The sequence below is a fragment of the Hypomesus nipponensis genome, chromosome 22 (genome assembly GCF_054491055.1).
Source record: "Hypomesus nipponensis isolate SF chromosome 22, ASM5449105v1, whole genome shotgun sequence".
Classification (NCBI taxonomy): domain Eukaryota; kingdom Metazoa; phylum Chordata; class Actinopteri; order Osmeriformes; family Osmeridae; genus Hypomesus; species Hypomesus nipponensis.
In genome coordinates, this window is record NC_140382.1 from 20,455,460 (window position 1) to 20,477,815 (window position 22,356).

The window sequence follows — 22,356 nt, forward strand, 5'->3', positions numbered from 1 at the left end:
AATGAACTGATTGATTGGTTATCGGCCAATGGTGACGCGCTACTGTAAAACTAAACCTATCCGTTTGCAGGGCGGGACATGACTTCATCTGTCAGCTTTGACACGAACTTAGTCGAACGTTGTATACATCGAAAGAAGGGTGAACATATATCATGTCTAGCGCTGTGAAGACTGAAGCTGTGCCAGGTAAGACAATAAACTGTATTCTGTATATAAACGTACATATTTGTTTCAGTTGTCGTTGTTCTAGTATACATACAGATGTGGTCGTAATTCAGGAAGATATGTTTTGACATGATCGAAACAAATGTATAAAGCATTCACTTAAAAGTTATTTTGAGGCATGTACACACCAATTTCCCAAGTCTTAAGACATGTGAGGGATTTGCAAACCAGTTTTGCAAGTCTTCGAGTTTTAACTTTGTCAGGTGCATTTTGCCTGGTCTTTTCGGTTCAACTGGCAGTTGTTTGGTTGACCTTTTTTAACCCAACTGCCCCTACTTGTCTACAGGTGTTCACCCTGGCAGGTCCTCGTATCGAACATCGCCTGCATGTGTTATGCAATTTTTATTTATTACTTTTTGCATTCACAGAGACCGTTGAGAAGGACAGTCAACCCATAACCATCAGCACAGGTGAGAATACTCTTATAACAATAAAACATCAATAATAAAAATGTTAAATGTCAAAATAAAACTGAAAGTCTGATAAGAACGCATATCGAAACCAGAAACTAATAAACTCAAAGTCTGTGTAGTCTAAAGATTGACACAAATTGTAAGAACAGAACACAGGTGAAAGGCCACACCTCAAGATATCATGGAACTGTAAGCACATACAGCTGTTCACCGTTCAACCTGTGCCTCAATGGGACAAGTGAACCCCCCAGCTCCATGTCTGGTTATCAAGAACAGGTTTTGTGTCAGCAGTTGGAGTTGTGTGTTGATGCCACCCATGAAACCAAACCACACGATGGAGGCTGAAACAGAATCCACTTTGTTGTGTTTTTGCGACATAACAAACAGGAAGCAGGGACTGCACAAAAAAAACTTGGAAAGTCCTGAAGAGGCTGTAGAATCACAGGTCTCTAGGATTGGCGTTATTGTTGAGTTGTCTCGTTCTGTTTTGAGGTTAATTTCTCTGTTGCAGGTCCCACTGCGAGCATCACAGAGCCAGATGGATTTTTCAGGGTGTAAGTTCACTTTAACATCTTCACTCTCGATGGACATTGTCAGATTCTCTTGTATCAGAAAAACTATGGATAAACTCATGAAAACTGATCTCTTAACACCCACTTCACAATGGACTTTCTAGTTTTTGCTTATTACGGGCTAATTGCCTTGTTTAGTCTCTGTCATTACCTGGCATGTTCTAGTACGCTAAGGCCTCCTCTACAGTTCTACGTGTGTTGATGGGTTCTGCGTTCCTCTGCAGGCCCCACGGTGGTTCCTTCTCCCTGGACCCGGCCGAGGAGTACAGCATGGAGCACAAGCAGCGTGGCATGGCTCTCATCTTCAACCAGGAGCGCTTCTTCTGGAAGCTGGGCATGAACGACCGGCATGGCACCAACGCCGACCGCTACAACCTGGAGAAGAGGTAGGGAGGCTCCACCGGAACGCTCTGGACGCTCTGGACACAGGCCGGCGGGGGTGACACCGTGAGCACTGACCCCCCCTCTCCACCCTGGGCAACATATTCCTACCAGGGGTTCTTTAACTTGAACCCCTCTTTAACAACCCCCTCCTTCCTCCATTCTAACCCTGCAGTCAGCACGTAGCTGGCGGGGAACACAGATTCATTTTAAGAGCTTGTTAGGAGCAACAAGTCGTGTGCTGGCTTGTTACCTTCAATTGGGATTCCAAACACACTTCACACAGACAGTCTGACTTCAGCAGTAGAGATACTGAGACGTGTGTTTTCCTCTGTTGTAGATTCAAGGATCTAGGCTTTGATGTGCAGGCTTACGACAACCTCAAACTGGAGGAGGTCCTCAACACCATCAGTGAAGGTGAGCTGAGAAAGATGTTGACCGAACAAATCCTGTTTTTCACACACATATTTTATTCATTTAGTAAACACTAATATCCATGGATTTACAACACCCCTTCACAGCTACGTTAGATCCCTCGGCAATGCCTGGATCAGTTTGTGTTCACCGTGCCTGATTGCTAAGAAAGGGTTGCTTAGCCACAAGGATGCTAACCAAACTTTGGATAAAAGATTGCTTAATGTATGAAATGATGAATATTCATTATATATATATATATATATATAGATGTATTGATTAAAGATATAGACACACACATATATTTAGATGTATAGATGTGTGTATATATAGTTATATTTGGGGCATTTTCCACTTTATTGGGATGTGAAGTGTGACAGGAAGGGCATGGAGAGGGGCCTCTGGATGAAAGACAGCGATGGGTGAATGAAAGGGTGAATGAAAGGGTGAATGTTGTGTTTGTGTGTGTCCAGCGTCGAAGGCCAGCCACGTGGACGCAGACTGCTTCGTGTGTGTGTTCCTGAGCCACGGGGAGAACGACCACGTGTACGCCTACGACGGTAAGATCTACATCCAGGATGTGATCTCACTGTTCAAGGGGAACAAGTGCAAGAGCCTCGTAGGCAAACCCAAGATCTTCATCCTGCAGGTGAGGAAGAGGAGCACACACACACACACACAGATGTTGTACGCATGCTCTCAACGAAAAAAACAAAAACTAATAACTCAAATACATTCCTATAGCAGATGCTTTTATCCAGGGCTGCATGGGGGTGGGGGGGATTCAAACGTGTCACCTCTTGGCCTCCTGCCAGATGCTCCAACCACTAAGCTATACCTACCCCTCCTCCCTCCAACCCTCCCGGTTGCCAGGCGTGCCGCGGCGACCAGCATGACGACCCGGTGACGCCCATGGACGTGGTGGACAGCGAGGTGAAGACTAACGAGGTGGTGGTGGATGCGGGCGTGGTCCACACCCTGCCCGCCGGAGCTGACTTCATCATGTGCTACTCTGTAGCGGAAGGTAGGAGGGGGGCAGGGGGGAGAGGGATGGGAGAGGAGGGGGAGGAAGGAAGGAGGGAGGGGGCAGGGGGAGATGAGGGGGGCAGGGGGGGAGAGGAGGGGGAGGGGGAGGGAGGGGGACAGGGGGGAGAGGAGGGGGAGGGGGAGGGGGAGGGAGGGCTGCCAAACGTTGCTTGACAGGTTTACAGATAAAAGACACCTCGCATCATTGCCTTGTGGTTATTTCAACATTTTGAGTTGTATTTTTACTTTCTTTTTTCTCTCCCTCTGTTTCTCTCTTGCCTTCTCCCTCCCTCCCTCCCTCCCTCCCTCCCTCCCTCCCTCCCTCCCTCCCTCCCTCCCTCCCTCCCTCCCTCCCTCCCTCCCTCCCTCCCTCCCTCCCTCCCTCCCTCCCTCCCTCCCTCCCTCCCTCCCTCCCTCCCTCCCTCCCTCCCTCCCTCCCTCCCTCCCTCCCTCCCTCCCTCCCTCCCTCTCCTCCCCCCCGCCCCAGGCTACTACTCCCACAGAGAGACCATCAACGGCTCCTGGTACATCCAGGACCTGTGTGAGGTGCTGCGGAGGTTCGGGGACTCGCTGGAGTTCACAGAGCTGCTGACGCTGGTCAACAGGAAGGTGTCACAGCGCAGCGTGGGCAACAGCAACGACCGCAACGCCATCGGGAAGAAGCAGGTGCCCTGTTTTGCCTCCATGCTCACCAAGAAGCTCTACCTCCGAGCCAAGAAACAGTAGCTGCTGCCCTCCGGTGCTCCCTCCATCCCTCCCTTTATCCTGTCCTCCCTCCCTCTCTTCCTTCTCCTACAGCTGTCTTCACCCATGCTCTAGTTTGTGAGGGACTAATAATTCTTAGGGACCTTCTGTGGGTTAAACAGATTTCCATGACCAAATAGTGTAGGGTTTTAATGTTTTTTTCAAGCTTGTTTCTAAATTTTTATTTCTGTTGAATACTTAACAATCACAACCAATCACCTATCAATTGTTTCTGCTTGGGGAGACTATAGTTATGTCATCACATTGGAATGAAAGACAAAAACGAATAACTGTTTATTCTCAGTCCAGGACTATCCTTAGCTCTAGGCCCAGAGTTCACCCTGGGTTAGTCCCATGTCTGGTACCGTTTAGCCCCCTGTTTAGTCGATTTACAGCAGATAACCCCGCAAACTTGGGGCTAACCCTGCGCCAAAGCAGGAAATCCCTAGGCTAAAGTCAGGGTTAGTCCACTTGGGAATATGCCAGGATTGTGCCAGTGTGAACGCTTTGTTAACCTGGGGCTTGGAAGGTTGGAAGAATGCTCTTAGCCTTGGGCTAAGTGCGGTGAAAAGCCTTAAGCATAAAATGATTACGTCTTAAATAGTCCTGTCACATACCGCATGCAGAGTTGCACGTGTTTTTACCCGTTAAGACTACTTCCTCGTTCAACCAGTTTTTCCTCTAGATTTCCTCAGAGCAGCCATCAAAATGTGTCGCTTTCACCTGCTAGAGAGAAAAGACAGTCTCCCTGCAACAGCTGTTTCAGATGAATGGTATCCCTGATGACAGTTGACCTGACCTGACCTGACCTGAAAGAGCAGACCTTTCTTCTAATGACAGATGAAATGTCACCTCCCCCCTCCCCCCTCCCCTCTCCCCTCTCCACACACAAACATTCCCTGGACCCTCTGGGATGTCAGAAAAAGGACTTCATGTCGCTGTGTTTGTATTTTGATGTGATGCAGCTAACCGTCTACTGTTCCAATGTTCGCTGTGTGAGCCTGTTTCCTACCCCAGCCTAGCACTGCAGAACAACTCTGGTACGAAGAGTAGGAGGCTGTCTGAGGGACCTGTCACATAGTCCAACACAAGACTCAGGAAGCCCAAAACACACAGTTCCAGTCCCCAGAGCAGAACCCCTAGTGCCATCGTTGAAATAAATCGACAAAGCGTCTTAATTGTCTTTCGACGACCAATTCCTTCGTCCTTATGGTTTGTAGCGTGAGAACTCTTGTTGCCAGCGAGTTCTGTATTAAGTACTGTGAAACCTGTTTAGTTACAAGCTGTAAGGAGTGACAGACATACAGGTGCGTTTGTTTAACATGAACTGACAAACTCAGGTTACTTTACCATTATAACGTGACAGACAACAACCAAATCAGGTCATCTGTTTTTATTGAAATGTTTAAATCATAGGACACAACACTAAAGATGTCAGCACACGAGCAACAGTTAAGTAACTTAGAAGGTGCTGGACACTTTGCATTTTATTTTTGTGAGGGGACCGAAAGAGGGATATTTGTTGACCAGTGCTGAGTCACAGATGATCAGAGTGGAACACTAGTTTCTTTAGGGGTGATCAGTTTTATACACTTTTATAGACCTGACAGAGGGAGCGGTGTTTTCCTGGTCCTTTTCCAGTCGTGTTTGTTTTGTGGAATGGATGAGGTGGTTTGGGGTTCTCCATCATTTAAAGAAACTTCTGGATTGAAGTGCAATAAAAAAAAAAGGATTTATGGAATTCTGTTTTTGTTTTGTTTTTTAAACATTGATCCAGAACAATCCACACAAACACTGGGCTACAGAACAGACGGCACACAGGAAACGCAGTCACATTTTTATTTTAATACTTTAGTTTCCTTCATTTGTAAACAAAACACAAAATGATTTGCAGGACCAGTAATAAATGGCACCATTATCAAAATAAAGAGAAATAAATGAGCTTCAGTCTCATATTCTGTGTGTGTTAGGGTTTATGTCTTCTGTGTGTGTGTGTGTGTTAGGGTTTATATTGTGTGTGTGTGTTTGGGCTGGAGCTGTTCCACTGGTAGCTGCAGTAGGGTTGGATTTCTTAGACGTCTCAAGTCGTCTTTCACCTGAACGAACACACACACACACACACATGTATAACACACAGGCACAAACATACACAGCATTGCACAAGGTAACTTGAAATCTAGCCTCTGCCCCTACTAAAGATGGAGGGCAGTTCCTACCTGAACGAGCCTCTGCCCCTACTAAAGATGGAGGGCAGTTCCTACCTGAACGAGCCTCTGTGCCCACACTAAAGATGGAGGGCAGTTCCTACCTGAACGAGCCTCTGTGCCCACACTAAAGATGGAGGGAAGTTCCTACCTGAACAAGCCTCTGTGCCCACACTAAAGATGGAGGGCAGTTCCTACCTGAACGAGCCTCTGTGCCGCTACTAAAGATGGAGGGCAGTTCCTACCTGAACGAGCCTCTGTGCCCACACTAAAGATGGAGGGCAGTTCCTACCTGAACAAGCCTCTGTGCCCACACTAAAGATGGAGGGCAGTTCCTACCTGAACGAGCTGCTCTGTCAGCTGGTTGTAGCGGTCCACATCGAAGCCATGCCTCTTGGCTCCTCTGTAGAAGTAATGCAGGAACTTCCTGTCTTTGGCATCAGGATACACATAGTCCTACAGAGGGACAAGCAGGACCGACAGCTTTCTGTTAGTGGTTGTTGTTGCTGTTGGTGCTTTATCACAAAACTGAGGAAGCAAACCTCTATGATGATTTTGTGTGTGTGAAGGGTATATGTTTACTATATTCAGAACTGTGCAGAAGTCTTAGACCCTATTTTCTACATGAATATTGTCTTTTGGACTTTTTAGCCTTCTGTATCTCTGCAGAATTATGGGAGTGGTAAATCTTTCTTCAGTCTTTTCATTTTATTATTCCTAAAACCTATTATGCTTTACATTCTTTTCAATGTTTTAAGTTGTGCCCAATACTTTTTCCACGGTACAGCGTGTTATGTGTTGTCCAGGGTTACATGTTGTCCAGGGTTACCTGCTTGGTGAGGACAAAGTAGGAGAACACAGCCATGCTGGTGGCGTAGGTGAGGAAGTAGGTGACAGGCTCCATCACGTCCCAGGAGTACACCCACCAGGTGAGCCAGGCCAGGGCCCCGCCCTGCACCGACAGCAGGGCCAGCCCCCCCCACAGGGCCCGCGAGGCCTGGGACTCGGCCCTGCCCGCGATCTGGACCTTCATCTGGGGAGGGGGGCCAGACGAGGGTCAGGAGACACGGAGAGAGAGGGAGAGATAATGAGTGATGTAGAAAGAGAAGGAGAGAGACAGTAAGAGGGAGAGAGAGGGAGAGAGAGAAAATGAGTGATGTAGAGAGAGAAGGAGAGAGACAGTAAGAGGGAGAGAAAGGGAGAGAGAGAAAATGGGTGATGTAGAGAGAGAGAGGGTGAGAGACAGTAAGAGGGAGAGATGGACAGCTCCCATACCTCCTCTAGGGGGGAGAGTGTCTGCTGGAGCAGGTCTAGTCTCTCCAGCAGGGTTCTCTCCTGCAGCTGCTGGTGCTCTGACAGGTGCAGGGCTGAGTGGAGCCTGTGGACCAGGTGCTTCATGTCATCGCTGCCCAGGACATGCTCACTGGACACAGCCTCTGGAGGAGGGCGAGGGGGGTGGAGGTTATGATGATGATGGTGATGGTGATAGTGTGTGTACCTGGGGGAGGAGGGTGGACCAGGTGGAGGGTGTGTACCTGGGGGAGGAGGGTGAACCAGGTGGAGGGTGTGTACCTGGGGGAGGGGGGTGGACCAGGTGGAGGGTGTGTACCTGGGGGAGGGGGGTGGACCAGGTGGAGGGTGTGTACCTGGGGGAGGAGGGTGGACCAGGTGGAGGGTGTGTACCTGGGGGAGGAGGGTGGACCAGGTGGAGGGTGTGTACCTGGGGGAGGAGGGTGGACCAGGTGGAGGGTGTGTACCTGGGGGAGGAGGGTGGACCAGGTGGAGGGTGTGTACCTGGGGGAGGAGGGTGGACCAGGTGGAGGGTGTGTACCTGGGGGAGGAGGGTGGACCAGGTGGAGGGTGTGTACCTGGGGGAGGAGGGTGGACCAGGTGGAGGGTGTGTACCTGGGGGAGGAGGGTGGACCAGGTGGAGGGTGTGTACCTGGGGGAGGAGGGTGGACCAGGTGGACAGCCCCGTTGATGAGCAGCTGGAAGTCTTGTCTCAGCAGGGTTTCCATCAGAGTGCTGGAGGACACCTTCTCTCCATCTGGAGGGGACACATGGTGAGTGTGTGTGTGTGTGTGTGTGTGTGTGTGTGTGTGAGTGTGTGTGTGTGTCTGTGTGTGTGTGTGTGTGTGTGTGTCTGTGTGTGTGAGTGTGTCTGTGTGTGAGTGTCTGTGTGTGTGAGGGAGTGTGTCTGTGTGTGTGTGTCTGTGTGTCTGTGTCTGTGTCTGTGCCTGTGTGTGTGAGTGTGTGTGTGTGTGAGTGTGTGAGTGAGTGTGTCTGTGTGTGTGAGGGAGTGTGTGTGTGTGTGAGTGTGTGTGTGTCTGTGTGTGTGTCTGTGTGTCTGTGTGTGTGAGTGTGTGTGTGTGTGTGTGTGTGTGTGTACCCTTGGTGAGCAGTCTGGCTGTGACCCCGGGATCCTCCCTCTGCAGCTCAGACAGCAGCTCTCCCGCCGTCATGACGACGGGCCGCAGGAAGAACTGACATCGCTCCTGTCTGGAGGGCAGCGTCACCTCAAGCACCGCCCGGCCGTGTCTGTACTGGACACACACATCTGGAGGGACACACACACACACACACACACACACACAGTAAGCATGTGTGGCTGTGAACAATTACAACAACCAGTAGATTGTTTAGCTTGTTTCTGTCTGGTTGTTATTTCATGAAACCAGGTCATGGCGTTATCTGTAATGTTATGCTCTGTTCTTACCACTAGAGGGCGCCGATGTACTACAGAAGAAATACTGCTGCCGTCTCCATTGTGGCTGCCTTGGCAGAGACTTCAAAGAGACAGAGATGAAAAGAGAGAAAGAGATAGTCAGGTAAAGAGGGGGAGAGAGGAAGAGACACAGAGATAGTTTAGAGCTCGTTTCCTCAAGGATCACAATGACTCTTGCTTAGAGACTTGTTGCTCTTGTTGGTTAATGGTAACTGATTTAAACTGTTGTATTCGCTGTGAAATATTTTATTTTAGTTAATCTTTTTTTTTTTCACTGTTGCTTGCTTTTCTACAGGTTAGCGATTCATGTTGTTTAATTGTAACTTGCTTAACTACATGCTCTTATGGTTCTTCCCTTTGGCACTTATTTTTTGGTTGTTCACAATGTGTGCTTCTTGTTTTGGCTACCCGCAATGCTTTGGGGCTATCTTGTTGTTATTATCAGTGACCTATGCACTTTGTAGACCTCTCTCTTGGAAGTCGCTTTGGATAAAAGCGTCTGCTAAATGAATAGATGTAAATGACATGGTTATCTTATCAACTGGTACTCTACTTGAGGCGTTCCAACGTATTCTGGAGGAGTGGCTCTTAAGGGAGGGGGTGGGATATTTAGGTTTGAATCCTTTCAAACTTAAGCAAAACATTTAGATAAGATAATCCTTTATTAGTCCCACAATGGGGAAATTTGCAATTGCTAGGTTCACAAAACTTGCCTATCCTGCCTTCCCGGAAAGTGTTGTAACGTTTTCCACGCATTGGAAAGGATTGGAAATCCTTGGATTGGAAAAATATGCAAAGTATACTAAATCTTAGCATACTTGAAAAGTGATTAATCATCAGTATACTTCAAGTTATTGAATGATTAGTTAATTTGAAGTGTGCTATTTTGGAACAACTTATTTTGTACTTAATATATTTAAGTTGTAATTAAATTGTACTAAAGCACAATTTAAAGTATATTAAGTGCACTTTTACGTGCTAAAGTGGAATAACTTCAAGTATACTTAGTACACTTTAAGTATATGGCATATATACTTATATATAACCATATACTTGAAATGTGAATATGCTTGAAATATTCTTAAGTAAAAAAAAAAAATTCACCTGGATGTACAAAAAATGCGATTTGATATGCAAATGATTTACCAAACTGTTACACAACAAATTAATTTGAGTTTGTTTGCTTCATTCTCTTTGTAATGGCGAATGATTAAAGACGTGCAATATTTACATTTATAATGATCTCGAATCTCAGTTTACAGAATATTCCTTCATAAGGCTATAAACTAGGACACACACACACTCACACACACACACAGGACAGGTTAAACTGTGGGCAAATATTGGAGAGAAGCAAACATTGCCCGAACAGCAAATTTGCCAGCGACCTGATGCTATTCAAAATGTATTTACTCTGGCGGGGTTGGGCTAGCAGGTGATTTGGCTGACTGAGAACGTTGTGTTTGGAGAGAAACACGACAAGAACGAACGACCCATCCCTCAATTCTGTATAACAGGAAATAGAAATGCTACACTTTGCGGTGACAACATCAAGTAGAAAAGGTCAGTTTTGGCGAATCCGATTTGAAAGCCCTCATCCTGTGTTACCCTATCTCCTTCAGTAAGCGCATCTCAAACTTTTTTTTGTCAAACCCCCACACCGAAAATTTCATGTCAGCCACCCAGCCCCTACTTCTAGTCGTATCCTCTTTCAGGAGCAATATAGGCCTACCTTGCGTCCCTGTGCACAGAGCTACACTCAGGTCAATCAAGCACACATACAATACAACTTGACTCTGGGAAAGAGGGAAGGGCTCTTTAATTTGCGTTTCCACGTTGCAGCTAGTCGTGATTTGGCCCACGGTGCAGCTCTCTCTCTCTCTCTCTCTCTCTCTCTCTCTCTCTCTCTCTCTCACACACACTCACACACACACACACACACACAAAGAAAACACGGTGATAGATATGTTCATTACAGCACGCTAGAGTCTGTAGAGACAGTTCGTTTCAGCTCAGAATGATGTTTGACACAAGTCATCAATCCCTTTTCCCCAATTAAATTACCCCAGAAATAACACACACACAAACACCCACACAGCAACTGAATTCAATTTTGACAGATGCTTTCAGCCCTTCTAATCAGTAAAATAGAGTCTTAGATGACTATTGACTGAATGTCTTTCTTCCTGTGACATCAGACCCGACAACCAATCACATATGTCCCTGTGACCTCCGTCCAGGAGCTTGTCCAATCAATATTAGATTAATGAAAGGTTGCTGGGGCATGGCCACTCCTATTGGTTAGAGTACATTAGCTGATGTACGGTTGAGGCATGGTAGAGACTGGACTGAGCCAGTTTATCAAGACTATTGCTTTCTTTGTTCCTCTTTTATCTTGAATGTTTTTTTTCCTCAAGTGACTGAGATTAGTTATTTTTTTTGTATTACTTATGCAGCAAAAGTGCCATAAAGGTATGGTTATTGTAATGTACTTTGTGTCCTTGCCCCCTGCAGCCACAATGAAACAACATTGGAAATTAACATTAGAAAATAAAAAAAATGATTCAGAAATCAAGATTCATAAATAAGGATTCGGCATCATATTGGGTCTAGGTTAGACCACTAGGTTAGACCACTAGGGTTAGACCACTAGGTTAGACCACCGGGTTAGACCGCCAGGTTAGACCACTAGGGTTAGACCACTAGGTTAGACCACCGGGTTAGACCGCCAGGTTAGACCACTAGGGTTAGACCACTAGGTTAGACCACTAGGTTAGACCACCGGGTTAGACCGCCAGGTTAGACCACTAGGGTTAGACCACTAGGTTAGACCACCGGGTTAGACCGCCAGGTTAGACCACTAGGGTTAGACCACTAGGTTTGACCACTAGGTTAGACCGCCAGGTTAGGAAACAGCAGACCTGCTGTGAAACCTGAGCTTGAAGTTTGAGTCGTCTGCTTATCATCCAGCACACAAACACAAACAAACCACCCAAGTAGCCCACCCTCGTTCCTGGAGACTTGTTGACACAGCCGCCCCTAGTGGTCGTCTGGGGGAAGGACAGGCTCCTGACACAGCTGCCCCTAGTGGTCGTCTGGGGGAAGGACAGGGTCCTGATACAGCTGCCCCTAGTGGTCGTCTGGGGGAAGGACAGGCTCCTGACACAGCTGCCCCTAGTGGTCGTCTGGGGGAAGGACAGGCTCCTGTGCACCGCCTGCAGCCTGATTACACTGCAGAAAGCATTTAGTGAGCAATGCCAGGGTGTGTGTGTGTGTGTGAGAGAGAGAGAGAGAGAGAGAGAGAGAGAGAGAGAGTGGGTGAGAGTGTGTCAACACGTTTGTGTGTGTGTGTGTGTGTATGTTTTGCGTGTGTGTGTGTGTGTGTGAGAGAGATCACCTCCTCTCCATCACATTATGTACTCTGGGTTATTGAGTGTAAGGGGGAATACCGCCATCTTGGTTTTCACTGTCATTAGCAAATGCACCCTTCCCCTAGTACTTCTACTGAGTAAAGACATTTAATCGGGCGGTGTGTGTGTCTGTGTGCGTGCTTGTGTCAATGTGAGTGGTTGTGTGTGTGTGTGTTTGTACTGTTAATGTGGAAAGAGCTTGGATCAGAGCTTGGTGTCAGATCCAGACAGTTAGTCTCTCCACTGAAGGCACTTCAGGACTGTGTGTGTGTGTGCATCCAACACCGGGGGTGTCTCCAAGCAGCTTCAATGCCATGTGCACTGACCAGAGCAGTAACTCATCAAGAGCCACTGACACACACACACACACACACAAGCTCAAGCTGATTTGCTGAAAACCAGATGGGGGAAAAGAGAGGGGGGGGGGGAGAGAGAGAGAGAGGGGGGAGAGAGAGCATTACAGAGAGAGAGAGAGAGAGCGAGAGAGAGTAAGTTGGCTAACACCCTCCTTCCTGATCAGCTCAGCAGATCTCTTCATTTGCTCGAACAGCCGTCCTCTTTCACAGTGCCGACTTCAGGAACACGTCAGTGAGGATCAGACTTTACCACAGCTTCACCCCCCCTCCCTTCACCCCCCCCTCCAGCCACAGTAGATGTGGCTCTATCATGACCCTGACAGAGAAACTCATTTCCCCTGTGGTCAGCCATCAAACCACAGCAGGGTGGTTATGGGTCCTGTCACTAAAGAGCAATGGTCCCTCCCTCCTCCCTCACCCCTTCCTCCTTCACCCCCCTCCTCCCTCCCCCACCTACTCCCTTCTTCTTTCATCTCTCTCATTCTCCAACTTACTACTCCTCCACATGCTGAACACACACACACACATGGATGCAAGATATGCAAATACACACACACACATACTGCAGGCTTTCTGTCTTAGAGGGCAATGGCATTCATATCAGTGATAAAATGCAGGCTGAATAATGAAATTACTGTCAACTGTGAGTGTGTAGGTGTATAAGTAGGTGTGTGTGTGCATGAGTGTGTGTGTGCATGAGTGTGTGTGTGCATGAGTGTGTGTGTGCATGAGTGTGTGTGTGCATGAGTGTGTGTGTGATTGAGACAAAGCTCCACTTTACCATAGAGGTGATTTGCATTGGGGCATTTGTCTTTCCCTTCACTCTGTGCACACAGTCGAAAGAGAGAGATAGAGAGAGAGAGAGAGATAGAGAGAGAGAGAGAGAGAGAGAGATAGAGAGAGAGAGAGAGAGAGAGAGAGAGAGAGAGAGAGAGAGAGAGATATACATAAGAGACACAGGGCTTATAGCACTTGTACTTTGGACTTGTACATTAACGTTTCATTTGTTCAAGTGTCCAAAAGACACTTGTCCGGGTAAAGATTTATAATTATTGTTTTATTTTTTTGTGTTGAAGTTAGCTGTAACTTTAGTTTGTTTGCTGTATATAGCCTACTATATAACATTTCACTGGGTCTTGCAGCGCTGTTTGATTTACTGAAATTATTATGAAATGTAATGTGCTACCAGCCATTTGCCTATTTTAGCAAGTCACTGTATTTCCAAGCCCTGATAGTGTAACTGAGACGACACAGTAAATAATTCCTCTTTCAAGTTATAAACCCCCAATCAAGTGTTGAGCATTAAATTAGCTGCACGGTCTGTAGAGATCTTGGGACAAAGCAACTTTTTTGTGTTTTTTTGCTAATGCATAATTTGGTAAAATATAATCTGTAAAATAGACGTATCGAGTGGCTCGTAACGCAAAGAAACACGGCAAGTTGTCCAGTGGGGCAAGAAAATGTATCTTCCACTTGCCCTACAAACCCTGCTTGTCCCGGACAAACGGACAAGCCTTAATGTGGAGCCCTGCCCAACACTGTTTACCACAATGTCGAGCCTTGAGACAGCTATAGAGAGTGTGTGTATGAAAGACAGATACGAGCGTGGCAGGAGGATCAAGAAAGGAGAGATGTGTGGAGGATAGTGGAGCAGGTGGAACCAGTGTACTGTCCTGATAGCTGCTCGTTCTGCCTGCTGGAGAGGGGGGGCTTTCCCTGGGCTTGGACACTGTTTTGCTTATTCAGAGTAAGGCGTTCATATCTGGGCATATGTTGCATACAGAGCAGACTCTAGTGCACCACGTGTAAACACCATGTCAGCACTACCATACCATGAAAGAAATGTACACTCAAATGCCTTGACACGTTCACTCGAAACACCATTTTTCAGGGGAACATTTTTATTTTATTTAGGGGAATGGAAGGTCTCAAAGGCATATTAGACATGACATTCTTATTTTGTGTGTGCCTGGTAGTTGAGATGTGGTTACTTTGAGATGCAGCTACTAAATCCAGAGCGTTCCTTGCTCTGTGTGTCTCTGGATGAGAGCGTCTGCTAAACAGATGTCAATGTCGTGTCTACCCAGCAACCCAGGACGTCACACACAAGCAGCCCACTGCTGATCAAGAGGTCCCAGGTTCGAATCACCCTGTGTCAGATGTCTAAGTCTATATTTGAGAGCCTTGTGGTTGTGTCTGTGTCCTCAACAGCTCACAGCCCAACACAGCTGTGAGGGAGTGTGTGTGTGTGAGGGAGTGTGTGTGTGAGGGAGTGTGTGAGGAAGTGTGTGTGTGAGGGAGTGTGTGAGGAAGTGTGTGTGTGAGGGAGTGTGTGAGGAAATGTGTGTGTGAGGGAGTGTGTGTCTGAGGGAGTGTGTGTGTGAGGGAGTGTGTGTGTGAGGAAGTGTGTGTGTGAGGGAGTGTGTGAGGAAGTGTGTGTGTGAGGGAGTGTGTGAGGAAGTGTGTGTGTGAGGGAGTGTGTGTGTGAGGGAGTGTGTGTGTGAGGGAGTGTGTGTGTGAGGGAGTGTGTGTGTGAGGAAGTGTGTGTGTGAGGGAGTGTGTGTGTGCGACAGAGAGTTTGTTGTAAGGATAATTGTATGTCTTGCACCCTTGTCCTGGGTTAGAGCTAGGGTTAGAGCTAGGGTTAGGACTAGGACCAGGACTGAGAGCAGGGCTGAGGTCAGCTCCCCCAGGCCCAGAGCGATGCTCTATTTAAAGATCAGAACAAGCCCTGGTGGCTTCCATCCACCTGTCCTGACTAATGCATCAACAGTCACTCACACAAACCCTAACGGAGACTGTCGGGGGCTACATTCCTGGAGGGGGAGTTGTTTCCATCTCTCTCTCTGTTCTCCCTTTTATTCTCTTCCCCCTCTCTCTCTCACACACACAGAAGTGAGTCAGCTGTATAATGCAGGTGCAGACTAACAGGACGAAAGACAGACCATTACACCCTACACACAGCAATTAGGCTACATCTATTTGGAGATAACTATTTGTCTATTCTGTAATATGTTGGAGAATCTGCGCTCTTGGGTTGATGGGAGAAGGACATCAAACACGTCATAAGGGATCTACCCTGTTTTCACCTCTCCCTCTCCTTTCACTGTGTGAAAAAGGTTTCGAAAGGTTGAAAAACTACTTTTATTTCACCAAAATGTTTCGCTTTTTTTTGTTGTTGCATCATTTAAGAGAAGGTATTACACACGCCCTCTGCTATGCTGCACCGTATCAGAGTTTAAATACCATGTTTAGGTCTCATTTACTCTTAAAACAAATGGGGAATCAGACCTCTTCTAAACTGTAGTATGTGTTAACAGGCTGAGAGAACAACCCTCTAGAACGAGTACCTGTTCTGAACCCTGGTTGATCTGGAGGAATGACGGTATTAAACTGCAGCTGTTGAACTGCGTTGTGGCAGCGTTGTACTCCCGAGTTTCTCAAGTCAGCCTTTGTCGTATTATCGCTGACGTTACTGTTCCAAGTTTATGGCACTTTTACAGCAACGGGTGTGGTATAAACCTGTATAGCCTACTTCATAGGGACCTGGAGAGAAATATCGCAAACTATACAGCCAGTATCCCAATTTAACTTTGTTAAATGGCAGGGGGTTCATGTTGCTTGTAGAAATAGAATAACATATTGCGATTCAAACCAACTCCTAGAACGGTAGCCTCGCTAAAGTGAAGATACATATTCTCATCGGGGAGTCCAGGTTTGCTTTAATGAGAAGATTTCACCGAGCGAAGAGGAACAGAGCATTCGCAAGTCATCTTATCATCCATCATTCACGGCTCAGTACGATGGAGGGAAGGAGAGGGGGACCTGAAAGTTGAGAGTTTAGCTCACCAAAACAAGGTGTTTGGCTGTGGGTTCAGTGGCTGTTGATGATGAATAGTCAATGAAATAAACTCCCCCCTGTCCCTCTGCAAAACAGAGTATCAAATGATAACATTACGACACCAGACAACATAAAGACCAACAGGCCTCCACCCAAACCATCTCCACTAATGTGTTCAGGGAAGGAATTGAGTCTTTTGTTTACAGAAAGGATCTCCCCAGCGCAGACCACAGCTAACGGAGACAGAAAGACAGAAAGGGGATTGTGGCTGTAATAATAGGCTGTGACAGTGCTCCAGTTATCTAGAGAGGCCTGCTCTGTATCAGCCCACTCAGAGACCCTCAGGGTCCCGGGCACATTCTAGCTAGCATGCTCACACACACACACACACACACACACACACACACACACACACACACACACACAGACACGCACTCAGTCTCTCATGCACACACATCAATTTGCACAAACACATGCACAAACAGAGCACATGCTGATACAACACACACACACACACTCACTCTGTCATGCACACACACACACACACACAGAGTCATAGTGGTGTGGAGTGTCAGTCACGCTCTGCTGGGTAGGTGAGTGGACGCCAGCCAGAGGAAGCTGGATATCTCAGCAGCTTCAGAGCTGTGGAGCCTCTGTGTGTGTCACCTGATCCCCTACATCGATAGAAAGACAGATTTGTTTGGTTTTCTGCCATCTCTCTCTCTCTCTCCCTCCCTCCCCTCTTCGTCTCTCCCCCTCCCTCCCTATCCCTGTCTCGGTCAGGGATGTCATTTCTGAGAGAACTACTCCTGTTCTCCGAGAGAATCTTGTCTAAAAGTAATTTAGCGCAGCAGTCAAAAGGCTTGTTGCATTAGATGTGCCATCGTGTCAAAAGTCCAACTTCTTATCCTTTCCAACCCCTCCAGGGCTCCGATGACCGTCTGATAACTGTTCAGATTTCAGCCTATGGAATGTCCAGGAATGGTTAAAGTTCAATTTTCTATGCCCCTGAGTCTAAGAGGGAAATAGAGAAATAGAGAGATGGAAGAAGATCATTTCCATCCATCGCTCAATTGTGGAGATGGGAGGGGGGGACCAGATAGAAAGCAGTATACTCTATCCATCCTTCCTCTCTGGCAAGGATTGTATCCTCTTAAGACTTGTGCAGCACACACACAGAGTAGCTGTCTATTCTTGACAGAAGTAGCCGTCTCCAGTTTGCAGCTCTGGACGTCAGAGGTCATTCTCAGCCTGGGAGCAAAACACAAAGCTCATGTTTTACAAGTCACTGAGTCCAAACCCCAACAAGCACTCAGTCCCCCATGGTCGCCTCCTCAAGCTCTCTCCACTTATTCTCTCTCTCTGTCTTTCCTCTCTCTCTCTCTCTTTCCTCTCTCTATCCTTCCTCTCTCTCTCTTTCCTCTCTCTCTCTCCTTCCTCTCTCTCTCCTTCCTCTCTTTCCGTTTCCTTCCCTCTCTCTGTGTCGCCATCTCTTTCTCCCTGCCCTCTCCTGACCTCTTCCCTCTCCTTCTCCCTCACTGTCTTCATCTCTCTCCCTCGGTACCATAACGCCTGTGACGACGACGTTGTCTCAGACTGAAATAACCCTGACAGGCGTGTGCGGTGTGTCTGACAGAGCCCCGTGTTCAGCCTCAGTGAGAGGAGCCGGCGCTGGGGGGAAGGGGAGGGAGGGGGGAGAGGCGGGCGGGCGGCTCAGTGACCACTGGACATTTAATTAAGCAATAAGCCCCAAGAGGCCGTGGTTTACACTGATTTTAGAACAGGTAAGGGGAGTTGTTAGCGGAGCCCAATACCTGTTCTAAAATCAGCGTAAACCACGGACGTGCGGGGCTTATTGCTTTTCTAAAACTGTTACTACAAATATTTGATATGGTTTCATCAATAAAAACAATTAGAAACAAAATAGTTTAATTTGAAATATTCGATGCGCAGTAATATGGAATGTTAAAGAATGTTATGAGGACAACCTGTGAGGTTATGCTGGATTTTACAACGGCATGGAATGAGATATAGCCAATCACAATCAAGGATGGGAACAACCAGTTTTAGAATAATGCACTTCTACTCTTTTCCATCCATTCAATGTCTTTCTTTTATATTCTATCCATTCCATTGCATTCCAGCCAATTGTGTTCTGTTCCAATGCCATTCTATTCAAGCTTTGATTATATTTTCATCTCCATCTTCATAAGGGGGCTAGTCAATAACTCCAGTCCATCATTCTGTCCTAGTGCAGCTCTGCCGGGGGGGAGGAGGAAGGAAAGGGGGAAGGAAGGATTAAGAAAGAGGAGGGGTGGAAGGAGGGAGGGATGGAGGAAGCTTTTCATGACTGTTCTTGAAACCTTGGAGCACAATCTCCTTGACAATGACAGAGGTCGTACAGAGCCTGCTCCCCATTGGTGCTTGGCCCCTGGCCCCAATCAGAACCTCTGAAGTATAATAAGCCCCGGTAAATGAGTGAGTGACTCACCAAGCGGCCTCTCAGGCAGCAGATAAACACAGAAGCTGGAGCACTCTCACCATGACAACCAAATGACGTTTACTGGCAGGGTGATTCCTTGAGTAACTTCCCCTTCACCCTCTCTCTCTCTCTCTCTCTCTCCCTCTCTCTCTCTCTCTCTCTCTCTCTCTCTCTCTCTCTCTCTCTCTCTCTCTCTCTCTCTCTCACTCTCTCTCTCTCTCTCTCACTCTCTCTCAGCCTTGGCCTGGGCTCAGCCTTGTTGTTTACGAGGCGTCAGTGTCTTGAAAGGGACAGAAGTTCGCTTCCAAGCATTTTTGGAGGGGAATGCCACTTGAAATGACTTTCAATCACTTTCAATGTGAGGGACAATTATGTTGTGTGTAACTTCACTGTAAAATAAAGGTGTCTTGACTGATATGTTGGTGACAATCAACAGTGGAGGTGTGGCTATGAACGGTAATAGGTTGTGTCTTAGTCATGCTGTTAAGTTACACAGCACGGATAAAAGTACATGTGATTATTATGGTCTGGAAAGAACTGACCCCTGGGCCTACTGCCGATAGGTTCATGTATTTCAGTGTGTGCAGGGTAATGGGTTAGTGGCACCACTGCAGCAGGACTGTAAATAAAACTCTCCCTCCCCCTCCTCCCCCATCTTATTCTCTCTCATTATTGCCATACATTCCTTCACTGGCTGGCTAACTGGACTTCAGTAATGTCAGCTATACATCTTCACAAAAACAGCAACCACACACACACTCGCACATACTAATTGCACTAGTCTGGGTTTCACAGCAATTTCTCTGTCTGGTGTGGATTTGCATCAGTTGAAAGACGTGCATATTTACAAAGAAAATGTAAATATGTGAATATCCCAACTTCTGGTTTTCTCTGTCTTAACACGGTAGTCGTGGGTATTGACAGGGTCATTCAATATATATTTAATATCCCTGTTGCAGGAATGCAACAAGGGTGCAGGAATGAGGTAAAGAGATTGAGCCAGCTTTAATTAATTATGGTTCATTATAGGCATCCGATAGTCATACACATACAATTGAATTCCAGCTCATTTAATACTCCAGAACAGCCTGTGTGCTATGGTCTTGGGTAGATAAAGATACATTTTTCAATACACGTGTTAAAAAAAGATTGAAGAGTTGAAACCGGAAACAACATCAAGAAATGTCACTCGTGGAAATATAAAGCCCAAGACCACGCCACAATTGAGTTCATTTTTGTTCAATGAAACAATGAGATTGTTGTCCGCAAAGTATCTATAATGATATGCGTATGAAAACCAACCTACTTTGATAGCATGCACACACGTGCTCAAGTTGAAATAATGTGACGTTTGACGGCAACAACTACCTTCTGAAGTAACGTAACCGGAGAAGGAGTTGTTTTGAGTGCGGAGTGGAAGTGCAGGTTACATCCGAAAACTCTGACAGGTTTGACGACCATTCGCAACGAAGCCATATCCACCTTCAAAATAAATCCAGACGTTTTGGCATAGTGTGAGGTTCCGCTTCTTTCGGATGCAATGTGCAGGCTCGCTGTACTCTGGCGAACAACGGAATGTTTACAGTCTCAACTGGGCGTATGAGATGACAGGAAAAAGAGAGAGCGCGCTAGAGAGAGAATAGTGTTTCTGTGTATTTCCTCCAAGTGACACAGGTGCCATCCAGTGGTATCTTTGCGCTAATGTGGCTGTCATTAGCGAGGTGAGTTTTGAACAAAAGTAACGTCTCAACGTCTCAAACGTAAGGAAACTTGCGTTAAATATCCTCCCTCACGTGTCGTGCCTTTTGCATATCCCCTACAACACATATTAAATAAACGGATACATGCGTTCCGGTTCGTGTGAATGTATGCAATGTACGTTCTGTATGTATGCCTATATCATGAAACATGCATGCTGTTGGTCCATGGTGTGCCGCTAAAACAGCGTCGACACACCGAGGGATAGACTCAATAAAACCCCTGGAGGTGCCTCGTGGTATCCGGCTCCAAAACATTAGCAGGCGATCCTTCAAGCCCTGTAAAATCCGAAGTGGAGCCGTCTAGGATCGGACTTGTCGGTCCAGCATGTCTGCAGATGCTCTGTGGGACCATGCAGGCCCGTAGCCAGCCTAGCGGAAGGGGACCATGCAGTCCCGTAGCCAGCCTAGCGGAGAGGGGACCATGCAGGCCCGTAGCCAGCCTAGCGGAGAGGGGACCATGCAGGCCCGTAGCCAGCCTAGCGGAGAGGGGATTATTTTTTTCCTAAAGTGGACCTTATTGCACACGTACTTAAATTCGTAAGTCCACTTTTTTTGCACTTGGAAAAAAATGTGCAAGGGTAAAACTGGATAACGCGGAATATAGATTTGTATCTTCGAAACCTGGTTTTTAAAAGCGCAGAATCTACCATTTATCTTCCAAAAGTCCCATGTTTTGACTGTAACTCGACAGAAATCCTTTATTTTGTACTGCAACTCTTCCCTGTCATCATAGCAGGATGTTGTATGTGGTGATTGTTGTTGTGTTATTAGGTGTAGATACTATCAGTAAAGTAGGACGAGACAACACCAGGTTGATACCGATGACTGGAGCTTTACTGTAACGTGTTCATCACTACATCGTACGACTCATGAACTCTCTCTCTTATTGTTTGTTGTTAAAAGCAGTATCACGGTGGAGGAGGGAAGAGGTCCGGAAGAGGAGGAGAGACCAGACTGACCAGTCTTTCTCCATGTCTCTCCTGTGATCTCTCCATCTGTGTGGTCACCACAACAACCATGACATGGTTGACCTTTTTTAAGGTAACACCATTTTTCTTCATGGGTAGTAAGTGCTATTTCCTAATTGCTTATGCCTCAAAAGTATGGAAAGCCTTCTAATGCCATTTCAGTTCCATTCTTGTTCTATAGTTGGACAGTCTGGACAGCAGCACCAGGACCCAGCTCAGACCACAGTCCTCATCAGGGTCTGGACAGCAGCACCAGGACCCAGCTCAGACCACAGTCCTCATCAGGGTCTGGACACACCGGGCAGACAGGGTCTGGGGGCTCTGCTACACAGGAGGGAGGAGAGGGCATGTATCAACTATCTGCCTCAGAACTGGATGTTCACATTTCTCCTTAACGAAGCAGATGACAAGTTGTTGCAGGGAATAGCAGAGAAACACGTGTTTGTACCAAACAAAAGGCTGATGGTGTATTTTCCGAAGAGATCAATCATTTTAAGTTATTCTGAGGAATCGCATTTAGTCTTAAATGTCGTTTAACATTCTGGAATAAATGGACAAAGAGGTGTTCTCACCAAATGAAAGACTGATGGTTATATCTCCATAAAGATAGATCTTCTCCTCTTTTATCTTTTCTTTGTCCACAACCGTCCACCCAACAGTCCCACAGTAGTAGAGTCCCAGGTCAGACTCTGTCACGTTCTCAATCAGGAGATCATAGGTGTTGTTGGACTTGTTCCACACAAAAGTAAAACCAGGGAAGGGATTCAGATGTTTGTTAAAGTTGGAGACCATAGCTCCTGTGTCTTTGTAGTTATAATATGTGGACGTGACCAGA

General features: G+C 46.8%; 2 protein-coding genes across 3 annotated transcripts; one reads left to right on the forward strand and one right to left on the reverse strand.

Annotated features, from left to right (window-relative positions):
* The first annotated feature begins 94 nt into the window (after positions 1-94).
* Positions 95-5,516, forward strand: LOC146237130 (caspase-6-like). Of its 2 annotated transcripts, none has more exons than XM_084687840.1 (8): positions 95-186; positions 594-635; positions 1,150-1,192; positions 1,435-1,596; positions 1,932-2,008; positions 2,479-2,654; positions 2,879-3,029; positions 3,519-5,516. In XM_084687840.1, exons 1-8 carry the CDS (start codon positions 153-155, stop codon positions 3,755-3,757), a joined length of 924 nt encoding a protein of 307 aa, XP_084543966.1. In that variant the 5' UTR covers positions 95-152; the 3' UTR covers positions 3,758-5,516. The 2 variants fall into 2 exon arrangements, with proteins under 2 accessions (XP_084543966.1, XP_084543967.1); XM_084687841.1 differs by having other exon boundaries at positions 140-186; positions 512-635.
* Positions 5,517-5,770: 254 nt separating this feature from the next.
* On the reverse strand, positions 5,771-20,703 carry LOC146237131 (calcium uniporter regulatory subunit MCUb, mitochondrial-like). The gene is made up of 8 exons (XM_084687839.1): positions 20,162-20,703; positions 8,696-8,765; positions 8,369-8,536; positions 7,922-8,026; positions 7,255-7,415; positions 6,809-7,012; positions 6,319-6,435; positions 5,771-5,871 (listed from the first exon to the last, which is right to left on the reverse strand). Exons 1-8 carry the CDS (start codon positions 20,267-20,269, stop codon positions 5,782-5,784), a joined length of 1,023 nt encoding a protein of 340 aa, XP_084543965.1. The 5' UTR covers positions 20,270-20,703; the 3' UTR covers positions 5,771-5,781.
* Between the last annotated feature and the right edge of the window lie 1,653 nt (positions 20,704-22,356).